The sequence below is a fragment of the Haliotis rubra genome, unplaced genomic scaffold (genome assembly GCF_003918875.1).
Source record: "Haliotis rubra isolate DU_JTF1 unplaced genomic scaffold, ASM391887v1 Scf90, whole genome shotgun sequence".
Taxonomy (NCBI): domain Eukaryota; kingdom Metazoa; phylum Mollusca; class Gastropoda; order Lepetellida; family Haliotidae; genus Haliotis; species Haliotis rubra.
The window spans coordinates 1715573-1731150 of record NW_025767635.1 but is presented as its reverse complement, the minus strand read 5'-3'; the positions used below and the strand labels follow the sequence as shown (position 1 = coordinate 1731150).

The 15578-nt window shown below is 44.3% G+C and overlaps 1 protein-coding gene across 2 annotated transcripts in view; it reads left to right on the top strand.

The window, feature by feature from the left end:
* LOC124263967 (ADP-ribosylation factor-related protein 1-like) overlaps positions 1-15578 on the top strand; it is a 32516-nt gene that overhangs the window by 7903 nt on the left and 9035 nt on the right. For both annotated transcript variants that reach the window (XM_046698696.1, XM_046698697.1), the window contains exons 4-7: positions 5708-5790; positions 6702-6783; positions 7886-7956; positions 10848-10948. In XM_046698696.1, the coding sequence (XP_046554652.1) occupies positions 5708-5790; positions 6702-6783; positions 7886-7956; positions 10848-10948 (337 nt within the window). The remainder of the gene's footprint in view (positions 1-5707; positions 5791-6701; positions 6784-7885; positions 7957-10847; positions 10949-15578) is intronic.

Here is a 15578-nt window from a genome sequence, read left to right as displayed (position 1 = left end):
ACACAGCGTTTGGGTCCTCACGCAAAAAACTTCCTGAAAGACCTGAGGGAACAGACGTGATGGGTCGCCCTGTTTCACTGCAAGGATAAGGATTCGTTCGAGGAATGTTTAAGGGAAAACGACGTGATTCCCACCAAACCCGAACGAGAACGCGTGAGAACCTTGTTAGCCCAAACGAAACACGCCAAACTCGTGCTGAAAACAGACCAACCCGTGACTTATGTGGTGTGCTAGCTTAGCAAAATCAAGCAACCTGCTAAGCAAAACCAAGCAACCTGCTTAGCAAAATTAAATGTATACCATGACGATGTTTGAAATTCTCGTGTTGTTTTACCTGCTATTCATCTCATTCTGTTTGGGCTATGTCAGATTTTATAATATTAGATTTAGAAACAGATTGATGTATTACAAGATGGAGTTGGACCCCATGTTCGTGCAAATGATATCCGAGGAAGAGAAGGAGAGTGAAAATGATCATGTCAGGGATAAACGAGAGAGACTCGTGGCCCTCATCGTGGGTGGGAAGGGGAAACAATACTTGGGCAAAACCATAACCACCGATAAAATTTATAAGATGTCTGAGGGGGACATCGATAAACTGTACGCAAGATACGAATCCCGATTCGGTGCCAAAATGACAAAAACCATAGGGTCGACTCTTTAATGTTACACCACGATCGCTTTGTCTCTGCTTCCCATTCCACTGGCACGTCGACCTTATTTGTGTGAAGATCTAGACGTGGATCCGTTTATCGGTCACTCCTTGAACACCCTCAGTTGCAAGTGGTATCACCGATACGGTGTATTCTTAGCTCCCATCACCGCGGCGATCATTACGGCGAGGCACTCCCAATTTAAACATAAATGTCAGACTACTGATATACGAGATGACGGAGCCGAACACCGAAACGACTCCTGCGATGGAGGAGACCCCCCACTGAGTGATTGATACCGTCACGAAGAAACCCAAGAATCCAAAAAAAGTAGCCGCCGGTAAAAAAAGGGGGTTAGCTAAGCATCATAAACCGACCCCGCCGTGGATTCCGTACTCTGTGGCAGCCCGCTGTCGTGGGTATCACCGCAGTCGTATGGCTCCATCAACAAAGGACACCACCACCACCACCGGTGGTGACCCCATCGACAAAACCACAATTAGAGGTAAACCCACACCTTATGTTATAATCATGTCTAACCCCGACAGAAAAACGTTCGTCAACGACGCGTATCACGCCGCCGGGGTCAGCGGGTTGGCCATAGGCTAAGCAAAATGATCACAAACAACCGGCACTCAAACTCAATTTCAACCTGCAAGACATGGGCATGCTCGTGCTCGACTTGGGACTGGCGATGGCCACCAAAGAGATGCTCGTCAAGCAAGGCATCATTCCGGAAAACATATTAAAGTAAGAAAGTATAAAATATATTAAAAAAATGGCCACGGTCGCGATCATGTTGGGGGGCTTTAGTCAACGTCCTGGCCTTTTCTGGGAGCAATTATCTCTTTTCCTGATTACGAACGTCCAACGCGACCGACCGATATCCGAAACATCACAATTTGGCCGTGGAGAAACTGATTTATGAGAAGAAAAAAGATTATCTCAACGATCGTAAACGACTCCTCAGAATAAAAATTTAAAAAAAAGAAAAAGATTTTTTATGTGCGCTTCATTTACAAAAGAGAAGGCTGATGGAGTTATCTCCCCTTGAAAAAACAACCAATTAGACATTTGACTTTGCATGTGGATATATCAATCAATTAGACATTTGACTTTGCAGGTGGATATATAAATCAATTAGACATTTGACTTTGCATGTGGATATAGCAATCATGACGACCGGTGGCGAACTCAAAGCTCTTGCTAAAAGTCTCGGATTGGTGGGTTATTCTCGCATGAGGAAACCCCAACTGCTCACTTTGCTCGACATGAAATATGTCAAGCCCCCTACTGTGCGAGACCTCAAACTCCGAGCTAAAGAACGAGGATTGAAGGGTTATTCTCGCATGAGGAAAGCCCAACTGCTCACCTTGTTGGAAGACACCATGCCGGTCGAGTAGAGATATGTGCCGACGGACCATGCCGTGGGTAAGTATCTGAGAGGCTGGTAAATAACCATGCAGTCTAACATCGACGTCAACAGCGTCAAACCTCTGATCGCCAACAAAGTCGAAGAAAAGTTGGATGATTTAAAAAGTATCAAATACCAGTTGACCATCCACATGTAGCTCAACAAACAGCAGACGGATGGCAGTACCGAGTCCATCGAGCCTTATTTCAGAGGCAAGCAGGAAGTCGTACTTCAATCCGACTCGATCCCTTCGACCCTCCATACCTCGCTACAAAAAGTACAAGAATCGTTGGCACGGTGGATGCACAGGGGTTCTGGGTGGGTGGTGGGAAGTATCAACACCATCTATTTGGACATAGTGAACTACGTACCATTCAGTAGCTGATCGTACCTAGACTTGCCTCCGTATAAAAGAATAAAAAAGCCATCGTGAACGTTAAAAACTACAACGACGACGATCACTGCGGGTTCAGGTACATGGTCGTCCGATGCGACGGACGAACGAATGCTCCCGTGATCTACCGAGGTCCCGATGCGGCCGAAACATTACTCACGTTCTTACAACGTGAAGAGAGAAACATCAGGGAACCTTTGTCGGACCCTGCCCCGTAATCTCGCTCACAAAAAGGCTCAGCATTGCTACGTGTGCGACCAACCCCTGAACGGGGATGTCGTGAGAGATCATTGCCACATCACCGGTCGATACAGAGGTGCTGCCCATAACGCTTGCAACCTCCAGCTTACACCGATGCGGCAACTCGACCTCTGCTGCTATGGAAGGGCGTGTACCCGAGTACATGGACAATTGGACCAAGTTTGGGGAGCCACGATTCTCTCTCTCTCCCCCCCTATCGACTGATTTTACAGTGGCTTGCTGCTGGCCGACGTGTTCGAGACATTCAGAACGACGTGTTTGAAACAGTATCAACTCGACCCCACCTGGAACTACACCAGCCCCCGGTCTCTCGTGGGATGCACTGCTGAAGAAAACCAGAGTTAAACTGGAATTGCTCACGGATTACGACATGCACCCGTTCATCGAGAAAGGCATGCACGGTGGGATTTCCATGGTCTCCAAACGGTACGCGAAACAACAACCAATACATGGAAAGCTATGACTCAAGCAAGCCCACCATCCACCTCCTGTATGTGACTGGATGTCGGACTATCAACTAACGTTGCTATGGAAAAATAAGCTCGCCAAAAACTCGTTCCGAACTTGATGCACAAGACCAAGTACGTGGCACACTATCAGAATCTGCAACTGTACTAGTTGCTGGGCATGAAGCTAACCAAAATACATCGGGTGCTGCAATTCGATCAAAGTTCCTGGATTGAACCTTACATTCGGTTGAACACCGAGCTGCGAAAACAGGCCACCAGCGACTTCGAGAAAAACCTCTACAAACTCATGAACAATTCGATGTTCGGCAAAACCATGGAAAACTTGAGAAAACACGTCAACGTAAAACTCGTGCGATCTTACGAGAAGAAAAACTCAGGCAACTCATAGCCAGCCCGGCCTTCAACCAGAGCAAGCTATTCCATAAGGACTTGGAAGCGCTACACATGAACAAAAGCCATATCAAGCTCAACTGACACAGTCCAAACATTTGATGTACGCCCTTAATTACAACCGACTCAAACCACAGTACGGCGATCGGCACGAGCTGCTGTACACCGACACCGATTCCTTGTTGTTGAATATACACACCAAGGACGTGAACGAGGACATGGCGAAACACCTGCACCTGTACGACACCAGCGATTACCCCCGAGACCACGCCCTACACAGCACGACCAATAAAAAGGTCCTCGGCAAGATGAAGGACGAATGCGCCGGCACACCCATCGCAGAGTACATCAGATTGAGACCTAAAATGTATTCCATTCAAAAAGCCGATCATGATGAAATCCAAAAGGCGAAAGGGGTCAAGAAATACGTGGTGAAACAACACATCAAACACACCTTCTTCAAACAGGCTCTCTTCGATAAATGCATGTTCAAACACCCCATGAACACGTTGAGAAGCAACAAACACATCATCTATGGCATCACTCTCAACAAGACCTCGCTATCGCCCCTGGATACCAAACGATCGATTGCGAACAATGGCATCCACACTTATAGCTATGGGTACCAACAGTAGGCCTCGACGCGTTGGGAGTTTCCGAGACCCCCAATAAAGGAAACTCCACTCAATGCGTCGAGACAATTGAATGAAGAATAGCGTGTATACATCATGGAGAAGGTTTACAACAGCCCTCGGGGTTACTGGAAAGGCGTGAGCGCCATCCCGAAGCAAGCCAAAGCCACTCGCGTCTCTGAGGATACCGCCAAAGCTTGGCTTAAAAAACAAGCCATCTGGCAAGTGTACCTGCCGGCTCCCCGATACATCCCGAGAAGAAAGTTTGACATTTCCATACCCAATCGTACCAATCAAGCCGACCTCCTGTTTCTCCCACACGACAGGGTGAGAAACAAAATGTACAAGTACGCCCTGACCGTCGTGGACGTTGCCAGTCGCTACAAGGAAGCGGAGCCGTTAACGACCAAAGATTCGAGTCAAGTTGCTAAGGCCTTAGAACGCATCTACAAATGCTGTTGCTTGACATGGCCAATTACAAGTCGATCCCGGACGCCGAGTTCATGGGAGCCGTGTCGCAGCTGTTATCAAAGCATAAAGTCCAGGTGAGACGAGGCGTGGCCGGAGCTCACCGAAGCCAAGCCATGGTCGAAAGATTCAACAGGACTTTAGCTGGCGAGGTCATCAGTATGCTCAAGAGATGGTCAACCCAGAAAAACGATCGACGGAATGGGTCGTTTAGGTCTCGTGGGCACCGAACGGTTACAACGTCTCATGGATATGTTAATCGATTATAGCTTCAAGACCCGAGAATGTGATGTCCTGTACTCTCTAATCGTCTTCGACGACTTCATGGCAGACCCACTCCATAAAGTCGTCGCCGAATATTACGGCTACATTTAGATGGGTCGGTCAGAATAAACCCAGTCCACATGGCGTTGCTAAGCTCGGCCATCTTTGTTTGGCTTAGAAACCACGATCCTGACCCGCAACCTTGAACCCTCACCGCTCACAGCATGAGCGGTCAAACCTCTGCACCAGCGCAACCTTGAACACTGACCGCTCATAGCATGAGCGGTCACTTTGGTGCAAACCTCTGCACCAGCCCGTCGCAGACTCCACTTGCAAATGTTTCCGCCGATACCCCGTCTCGAACTTGCGTCGCTGGATTACGACTCCTACACTCTACCATCACACCACCGGGACTCCCGATCAGTCAATATTTGGAACTTTTGGTCTAGGCTGGCGGCACATCGAAGGATGCCTCTCGCTATTTTTTTTAAGGGGGCTGGGACGCTTAATTCACACAAGTAAGCCTCTAAGCCGCCTGTGCGGCAACAGCCCACACCCCTACCACCCCTCTACTACTACTTGACGCATACTTTAAAGAGTTACCTCCCTTCCAACATTGATCTGTAAACAAAGTAGTCCAGGCAAAAATAGTGCAACAGTGACATCCGTATATGTATCCTGTACCAAGACTCGCTGAAATAAAGTGTTGTTTTAGAAGTTCAGCAGCTTGCTCTGTGTGATTGTCCTCCATCCATTTCTAGTTGGAAAGATTGACTTGGGCAAAGTGCGTCTCAACTTCTGGGATCTTGGAGGTCAAGAGGAGCTTCAGTCCCTGTGGGACAAGGTGAGACCAGTGACTGTGATGTTTGATGATAGTTTGTAAATAATATTTGTTTAGAATACATGCACAAATAACGAAGATGTTAGTTAAAACATTGACTCGACAACTGTTTTGTTTCATGAACTGATTAATGGTGTATGTTTTGAGTGAGTGTAGTTTTACGCCGCACTCAGCAATGTTCCAGCTATAAGGTGGCGGTCTGTAAATACTCGAGTCTGGACCAGACAATCCAGTGATCAACATCATGAGCATCATTCTACGTAGTTGGGATACAATGACGTGTGTGAACCAAGTCAGCGAGCCTGGAGTGAGTGTAACTGTTTGGTGTGAGAGTGTGTGTTGTGGACTTGTGCAGAATTCCCCAGTGATGGTGACCAACCTGTCAGTCAGACTACGACACAAGATTATCTAAAAACTCCAGAAAAACTGTTAACTATTCTAGGGCAAGTGTATATAAAGCGCTTCTCAGGGCTCCTTTCAATTCAGTCGTCATGGCCATATTTTCAAACTGGTAAAATTACATTGTCTGTATTTGAGTGTATCAAAACTTAAATTCCTTTTCATGCCAGTGGGTTATTTCTTCAACTAAGAATAGAGATACTTTCTTATAGAAAAAAGACCCTCGTGCCAAGGCATGATCCACGTTGCCTTGAACTTTCCCAGTAGTCGAGTGATGTCACCTGTTTTTATCCACCTGACTGGTTCGGTTCCATGAATGTACAGTCATGTTTTGTCACACAGTTCTCAACATAATTCTTGAACGTTACCACTAGAATTTTAAAAGTTTGAAACCTATTCACAAAATGTGGGTGTTAGTCTGTGCTCAATCTGTTTTCAAGATTGTCCTCAATATTTTCATTTCAGAGAAGAAAGTTTCTGTTTTTTAACAGTGTGTATATATATGTGTTCTTCAGTACTACGCTGAGTCCCATGCAGTCATCTACATCGTGGACTCCTCAGACACCGAGAGGATAGAGGAATCCAAAGCAGCATTTGGTACGTTGTCATTCTTCTTACTCACATCTTATTTCAAGTCTCATTAGAACCATATATCAGGTCTCACCCTCACTATATGAGATTCCAATCAGTTACACTGTAAAGTCCTTCTCACACTATATATCCAGTCCCACATACACACTATCAGGTCCCATACACACTAAGTGAGGTCCTACTTGACCAAATAGCAAGTCCCACACATACTTATATGCAATATCCTGCCCCGATGATGTTGCTTCTTTGTTTAGATACGATGATCACGAACAACACCCTGTTGGGGTTGCCCCCGATGATGATGATGTTGCTTCTTTGTTTAGAAAAGATGATCACAAACAACACCCTGTTGGGGTTGCCCCCGATGATGATGATGTTGCTTCTTTGTTTAGAAAAGATGATCACAAACAACACCCTGTCAGGGCTACTCCTGATGTTGTTTCTTTGTTTAGAAAAGATGATCACAAACAACACCCTGTTGGGGTTGCCCCTGATGATGTTGTTTCTTTGTTTAGATAAGATGATCACAAACAACACCCTGTTGGGGTTGCCCCTGATGATGATGTTGCTTCTTTGTTTAGAAAAGATGATCACAAACAACACCCTGTCGGGGCTACTCCTGATGATGTTGTTTCTTTGTTTAGAAAAGATGATCACAAACAACACCCTGTTGGGGTTGCCCCCGATGATGATGATGTTGCTTCTTTGTTTAGAAAAGATGATCACAAACAACACCCTGTTGGGGTTGCCCCTGATGATGTTGTTTCTTTGTTTAGATAAGATGATCACAAACAACACCCTGTTGGGGTTGCCCCACAAACAACACCCTGATGATGATGTTGCTTCTTTGTTTTAGATAAGATGATCACAAACAACACCCTGTTGGGGCTTCCCCTGATGATGTTGCTTCTTTGTTTAGAAAAGATGATCACAAACAACACCCTGTTGGGGTTGCCCCTGATGATGTTGTTTCTTTGTTAAAATAACATAATCACAAACAACACCCTTGCTGGGGTGCCCCTGATGATGTTGTTTCTTTGTTTAGATAAGATGATCACAAACAACACCCTGGCTGGGGTGCCCCTGATGATGTTGTTTCTTTGTTTAGATAAGATGATCACGAACAACACCCTGGCTGGAGTGCCCCTGATGTTGCTGGCCAACAAGCAGGACCTCGATGTAAGAACTATACATGCTTGTTACAATACACCTGTGCAAAACAATACATATCTGTTGCACCTTATCCCTCCCTGGACGTTTTTTCACCTCCTTAGTACCAAAGCCATTCACTAATGCATGAACTAGACACCCCCCTGATAGTGCCACCGTGGGGCAGGAGACACCCTAGAGACCCTACCTGTGTCAGTTATTCACCCAGACACCTAGGCATGAGACACCCTAGAGATCCGCCAGTGTCAGGCAGTCACCCAGACATCTGGGCAGGAGACACCCTAGAGATCCGCCAGTGTCAGGCATTCACCCAGACATGTAGGCAGGAGACACCCTAGAGATCTGCCAGTGTCAGGCATTTACCCAGACACCTAGGCATGAGACACCCTAGAGATCTGCCAGTGTCAGGCAGTCACCCAGACATCTGGGCAGGAGACACCCTAGAGATCCGCCAGTGTCAGGCATTCACCCAGACACCTAGGCAGGAGACACCCTAGAGATCCGTCAGTGTCAGGCAGTCACCCAGACACCTAGGCAGGAGACACCCTAGAGATCTGCTAGTGTCAGGCAGTCACCCAGACACCTAGGCAGGAGAGACTCTCCTGTGTCAGGCATTCACCCAGACAACTAGGCAGGAGACACCCTAGAGATCCGCCAGTGTCAGGCAGTCACCCAGACATGAAGACAGGAGACACCCTAGAGATCCGCCAGTGTCAGGCATTCACCCAGACATGTAGGCAGGAGACACCCTAGAGATCTGCTAGTGTCAGGCATTCACCCAGACACCTAGGCAGGAGAGACCCTGAGACCTGTGTCAGGCATTCACCCAGACACCTAGGCAGGAGAAGCCCTAGAGAGCCTCCTGTGTCAGTCATTCACCCAGACACCTAGGCAGGAGACACCCTAGAGATCCGTCAGTGTCAGGCATTCACCCAGACACCTAGGCAGGAGAAGCCCTAGAGAGCCTCCTGTGTCAGGCATTCACCCAGACACCTAGGCAGGAGAAGCCCTAGAGATCCTCCAGTGTCAGGCATTCACCCAGACATGTAGGCAGGAGACACCCTAGAGATCTGCCAGTGTCAGGCATTCACCCAGACACCTAGGCAGGAGACACCCTAGAGATCTGCCAGTGTCAGGCAGTCACCCAGACACCTAGGCAGGAGACACCCTAGAGATCCTCCAGTGTCAGGCAGTCACCCAGACATCTGGGCAGGAGACACCCTAGAGATCAGCCAGTGTAAGGCATTCACCCAGACATTTAGACAGGAGACACCCTAGAGATCTGCCAGTGTCAGGCAGTCACCCAGACACCTAGGCAGGAGACACCCTAGAGATCTGCCAGTGTCAGGCATTCACCCAGACACCTAGGCAGGAGACACCCTAGAGATCTGCCAGTGTCAGGCATTCACCCAGACACCTAGGCAGGAGACACCCTAGAGATCTGCCAGTGTCAGGCATTCACCGAGACACCTAGGCAGGAGAAGCATTGTTGAGTCAAAGCACCTGTTAAATATTGAATCAGCTGAACATTATGCATCATAGTGTTTGATCATACACTGTTACAGCATATAATATGTTCTTACCCAAACCTAGTCAGTTCATAAATCGTTTTGGCTAATGTGACAAGATGCAAGAATGCAATAGGGTTGCTTCAGTCAGTGAACAATAAGCACAAGGACAAGTATGAGTCTGATGTTGTACTGTTAGGTTTATGGATTTTACCTTATCCTCATACTATTTCCTTCTCTCTCCCCCCACCCAAGATACAGTGGAAACATTCTGTTTTATGTTCCCCAAGAACAGCAGAAACATCTCACCTGAACGCAACCCCTCCGCTGTGTATGTGCACCAGCCATCCACATGACCAGTCTCTCAATACACAATACTTTATCCTGCCTCATACGCCAATCCATCCCTGCTCTCCACTAATTTGTTAACAATTTGGAATTTGCAAAAATGGAGAGAGTGACAAGTCAACAGCTGATCACATGGGAGGCCAGTGGGCATGCGAAATGTAGGGCTATGTTCACAGGAGATGCTTTTACTGTTCTTGGTTAACATTAAACTGAATGTTTCCACCGTATCTCAGGTCAAGGGAGAGAGAAGCAAATAGTATGAGTTAGGATAAGTAATAAATAATATTTTTACTCTAGAAAAATACAGTTTTGAACACTGTGTGTATGAAAGGGTATTTGCTGTATATTTACTAATGAAAGATATCTACTGATATGTCATGCAAGAAGGGGCATATTGTCAGTAAAACACTATGTTTGCTTGTTGCGATATAGGCAGGATTAATCTGTGAATCAAGACCTGGAGTTGTTAACAATGAAGAGATAATGATTCAGGACAGGTTTCAGTGTACACAATAAACCTCGAGCTCCATTCAGTGAAGTCAAGTTTTGTGAAGGATCTTATTGGTAGCATGTTAGAAATCCTGTAAATTCTGTTTAGTTGCAGGGGTTGAATATTTTAATCTGGCTATATCAATCTATCAATATTAATGGTAATCATCAATAATGCTATCAATGTTACAGTGTAGTACGAGTGCAGTGTGGTAAAGTATTAGCTTTGTAAAGCAAGACCTGGTTGGATTTCTCACAGAGGTTATATGTGGAAGGCCATCTTGATGACCCCCAATAAAACTGACTTGAAACTAAAATCATTCAATCAATACAATCAAGTAAAATGAAAGTGTGACGACAACTTTGAAGTAACTGTTACAGCTTCTCAAGTTACAGAAAGAATTACGTGAGACTTCCATTGTAACACTCGTAGCAGTTGAAAGCCATGTGTTGGTGGTTATCAGTATGGCGGCTTGCAACAGGATCATGTTTGTGACTGATTGTCTCATGAAGACAGCTCTGTCTGGAATACTCATGCCATGTTGTCCTCCCCAGGGCTGTGTGAAGGTGTCCGACATGAGGACCGTCTTTAGCCCCAGCCAGGAGCTGATTGGTCACAGGGACCTGCATGTGTCGGGAGTGTCTGCACTAAAAGGGTGAGTATGGAGATATTGTACCTGTGGTACATACAATACAGGGACCTGCATGTGTCGGGAGTGTCTGCACTAAAAGGGTGAGTATGGAGATGTTGTACCTGTGGTACATACAATACAGGGACCTGCATGTGTCGGGAGCGTCTGCACTAAAAGGGTGAGTATGGAGATGTTGTACCTGTGGTACATACAATACAGGGGACCTGCATGTGTCGGGAGTGTCTGCACTAAAAGGGTGAGTATGGAGATATTGTACCTGTGGTACATACAATACAAGGGACCTGCATGTGTCGGGGAGCGTCTGCACTAAAAGGGTGAGTATGGAGATGTTGTACCTGTGGTACATACAATACAGGGACCTGCATGTGTCGGGAGTGTCTGCACTAAAAGGGTGAGTATGGAGATATTGTACCTGTGGTACATACAATACAGGGACCTGCATGTGTCGGGAGTGTCTGCACTAAAAGGGTGAGTATGGAGATATTGTACCTGTGGTACATACAATACAGGGACCTGCATGTGTCGGGAGTGTCTGCACTAAAAGGGTGAGTATGGAGATATTGTACCTGTGGTACATACAATACAGGGACCTGCATGTGTCGGGAGTGTCTGCACTAAAAGGGTGAGTATGGAGATATTGTACCTGTGGTACATACAATACAGGGACCTGCATGTGTCGGGAGTGTCTGCACTAAAAGGGTGAGTATGGAGATATTGTACCTGTGGTACATACAATACAGGGACCTGCATGTGTATGTGTGTCAGGAGTGTATGGAGATATTGTACCTGTGGTACATACAATACAGGGACGTACATGTGTCAGGAGTGTATAGAGATATTGTACCTGTGGCACATACAATACAGGGACTTACATGTGTCAGGAGTGTATAGAGATATTGTACCTGTGGCACATATAATTAAGCATACAACGTTATAGATAACAACTTCACATATAATTAAGCATACAACTTTATTGATAACAACTTCACATATAATTAAGCATACAACTTTATGGATAACAACTTCACATATAATTAAGCATACAACTTTATGGATAACAACTTCACATATAATTAAGCATACAACTTAATGGATAACAACTTCACATATAATAAAGCATACATCTTTATGGATAACAACTTCACATATAATAAAGCATACAACTTTATGGATAACAACTTCACATATAATAAAGCATACAACTTAATGGATAACAACTTCACATATAATAAAGCATACAACTTTATGGATAACAACTTCACATATAATAAAGCATGCAACTTAATGGATAACAACTTCACATATAATTAAGCATACAACTTTAATGGATAACAACTTCACATATAATAAAGCTTACAACTTTATGGATAACAACTTCACATATAGTTAAGCATACAACTTTATAGATAACAACTTCACACATAATAAAGCATACATCTTTGTAGATAACAACTTCACACATAATAAAGCTTACAACTTTATGGATCACAACTTCACATATAATAAAGCATACATCTTTGTAGATAACAACTTCACATATAATAAAGCTTACAACTTTATGGATAACAACTTCACATATAGTTAAGCATACAACTTTATAGATAACAACTTCACACATAATAAAGCATACATCTTTGTAGATAACAACTTCACATATAATAAAGCTTACATCTTTATGGATAACAACTTCACATATAGTTAAGCATACAACTTTATGGATAACAACTTCACATATAATAAAGCATGCAACTTAATGGATAACAACTTCACATATAATTAAGCATACAACTTAATGGATAACAACTTCACATATAATAAAGCATGCAACTTAATGGATAACAACTTCACATATAATTAAGCATACAACTTAATGGATAACAACTTCACATATAATAAAGCTTACAACTTTATGGATAACAACTTCACATATAGTTAAGCATACAACTTTATAGATAACAACTTCACACATAATAAAGCATACATCTTTGTAGATAACAACTTCACACATAATAAAGCTTACAACTTTATGGATAACAACTTCATATAATAAAGCATACAACTTTGTAGATAACAACTTCACATATAAAGCATACAACTTTATGGATAACAACTTCACATATATATAAGCATACAACTTTATAGATAACAACTTCACACATAATAAAGCATACATCTTTGTAGATAACAACTTCACACATAATCAAGCTTACAACTTTATGGATAACAACTTCACATATAATAAAGCATACATCTTTGTAGATAACAACTTCACACATAATAAAGCTTACAACTTTATGGATAACAACTTCACATATAATAAAGCATACATCTTTGTAGATAACAACTTCACATATAATTAAGCATACAACTTAATGGATAACAACTTCGCATATAATAAAGCATACAACTTAATGGATAACAACTTCACATATAATTAAGCATAACATATAATAAAGCATACAACTTAATGGATAACAACTTCACATATAATTAAGCATACAACTTAATGGATAACAACTTCACATATAATTAAGCATACAACTTAATGGATAACAACTTCACATATAATAAAGCATACAACTTAATGGATAACAACTTCACATATAATAAAGCATACAACTTAATGGATAACAACTTCACATATAATATAGTATACAACTTTATGGATAACAACTTCACATATACTTGGTATATTGCTTCCTGGGTGGTTGTCCAGGTGAGAACAGGTGAAACAGCACCCTATTGCTGGGTGTAACAGGCAACTGAATGGGATCAGTGTGTAAGACTTAGTGACACAGCTGACTGGGTGTCACCATATTTTGGACCTTGCTCACCCACTGGCCCAGGACCTGGTTATTTACTTGCATTATAAACTGGAACATTACTGTGTGTAGCGAGAAACAACAAACAATTGTGAATTAATTGTGTTCAAGTTCTGCTAATATTTTTTATTTCACTAACAATATCCAGTGTGATGTCTGAAACGGGTTGAAAGTGTACATGCTCAGTCTCACATTGTGTCAGCCATACTTTCTGAAGTCAAAACAGGGTTATGTCCCTTGGATCAGGAAATGAAGCACAAGACAGGCCATACATTGTTGAGACCTTTACACTTCCTGTAGATTTAGTCATGTGTATATACTTTTGTTTTGTATAATACATCAGTTTTGAAATAATTCAGTAGTAATAAAATTGTCATTTATAACATCCTTACATGTGGGATAGCTTAATTTATGATTAAATAAATCACATCTTTCTCAATAACAGTCACTTAGACAGTGGTGCATGTTCTGGGTCATCATGGTAGTCACAGCAGAGACAGTGGTGCATGTCCTGGGTCATCATGGTAGTCACGGCAGACAGTGGTGCATATTCTGGGTCATCATGGTAGTCACAGCAGGCAGTGCTGCATGTTCTGGGTCATCATGGTAGTCACAGCAGACAGTGGTGCATGTTCTGGGTCATCATGGTAGTCACGGCAGACACGGTGGTGCATGTTCTGGGTGATCATGGTAGTCACGGCAGACACAGTGCTGCATGTTCTGGGTCATCATGGTAGTCACAGCAGACACAGTGCTGCATGTTCTGGGTCATCATGGTAGTCACAGCAGACACAGTGGTGCATGTTCTTGGTCATCATGGTAGTCACAGCAGACACGGTGGTGCATGTTCTGGGTCATCATGGTAGTCACAGAAGAGACGGTGGTGCATGTTCTGGGTCATCATGGTAGTCACAGCAGACTGGTGCATATTCTGGGTCATCATGGTAGTCACAGCAGACAGTGCTGCATGTTCTGGGTCATCATGGTAGTCACGGCAGACAGTGCTTCATATTCTGGGTCATCATGGTAGTCACAGCAGACAGTGCTGCATGTTCTGGGTCATCATGGTAGTCACAGCAGACACGGTGGTGCATATTCTGGGTCATCATGGTAGTCACAGCAGACAGTGCTGCATGTTCTGGGTGATCATGGTAGTCACAGCAGACACGGTGGTGCATATTCTGGGTCATCATGGTAGTCACAGCAGACAGTGGTGCATGTTCTGGGTCATCATGGTAGTCACGGCAGACACGATGGTGCATGTTCTGGGTCATCATGGTAGTCACAGCAGACACAGTGGTGCATATTCTGGGTCATCATGGTAGTCACGGCAGACACTGCTGCATGTTCTGGGTCATCATGGTAGTCACAGCAGACACTGTGGTGCATGTTCTGGGTCATCATGGTAGTCACAGAAGAGACGGTGGTGCATGTTCTGGGTCATCATGGTAGTCACAGCAGACAGTGCATGTTCTGGGTCATCATGGTAGTCACAGCAGACACGGTGGTGCATGTTCTGGGTCATCATGGTAGTCACAGCAGACATGGTGTTCTGCATGTTCTGGGTCATCATGGTAGTCACAGCAGACAGTGCTGCATGTTCTGGGTCATCATGGTAGTCACAGCAGACACAGTGCTGCATGTTCTGGGTCATCATGGTAGTCACAGCAGACAGTGCTGCATGTTCTGGGTCATCATGGTAGTCACAGCAGACAGGTGCTGCATATTCTGGGTCATCATGGTAGTCACAGCAGACAGTGCTGCATGTTCTGGGTCATCATGGTAGTCACAGCAGACAGTGCTGGTAGTCA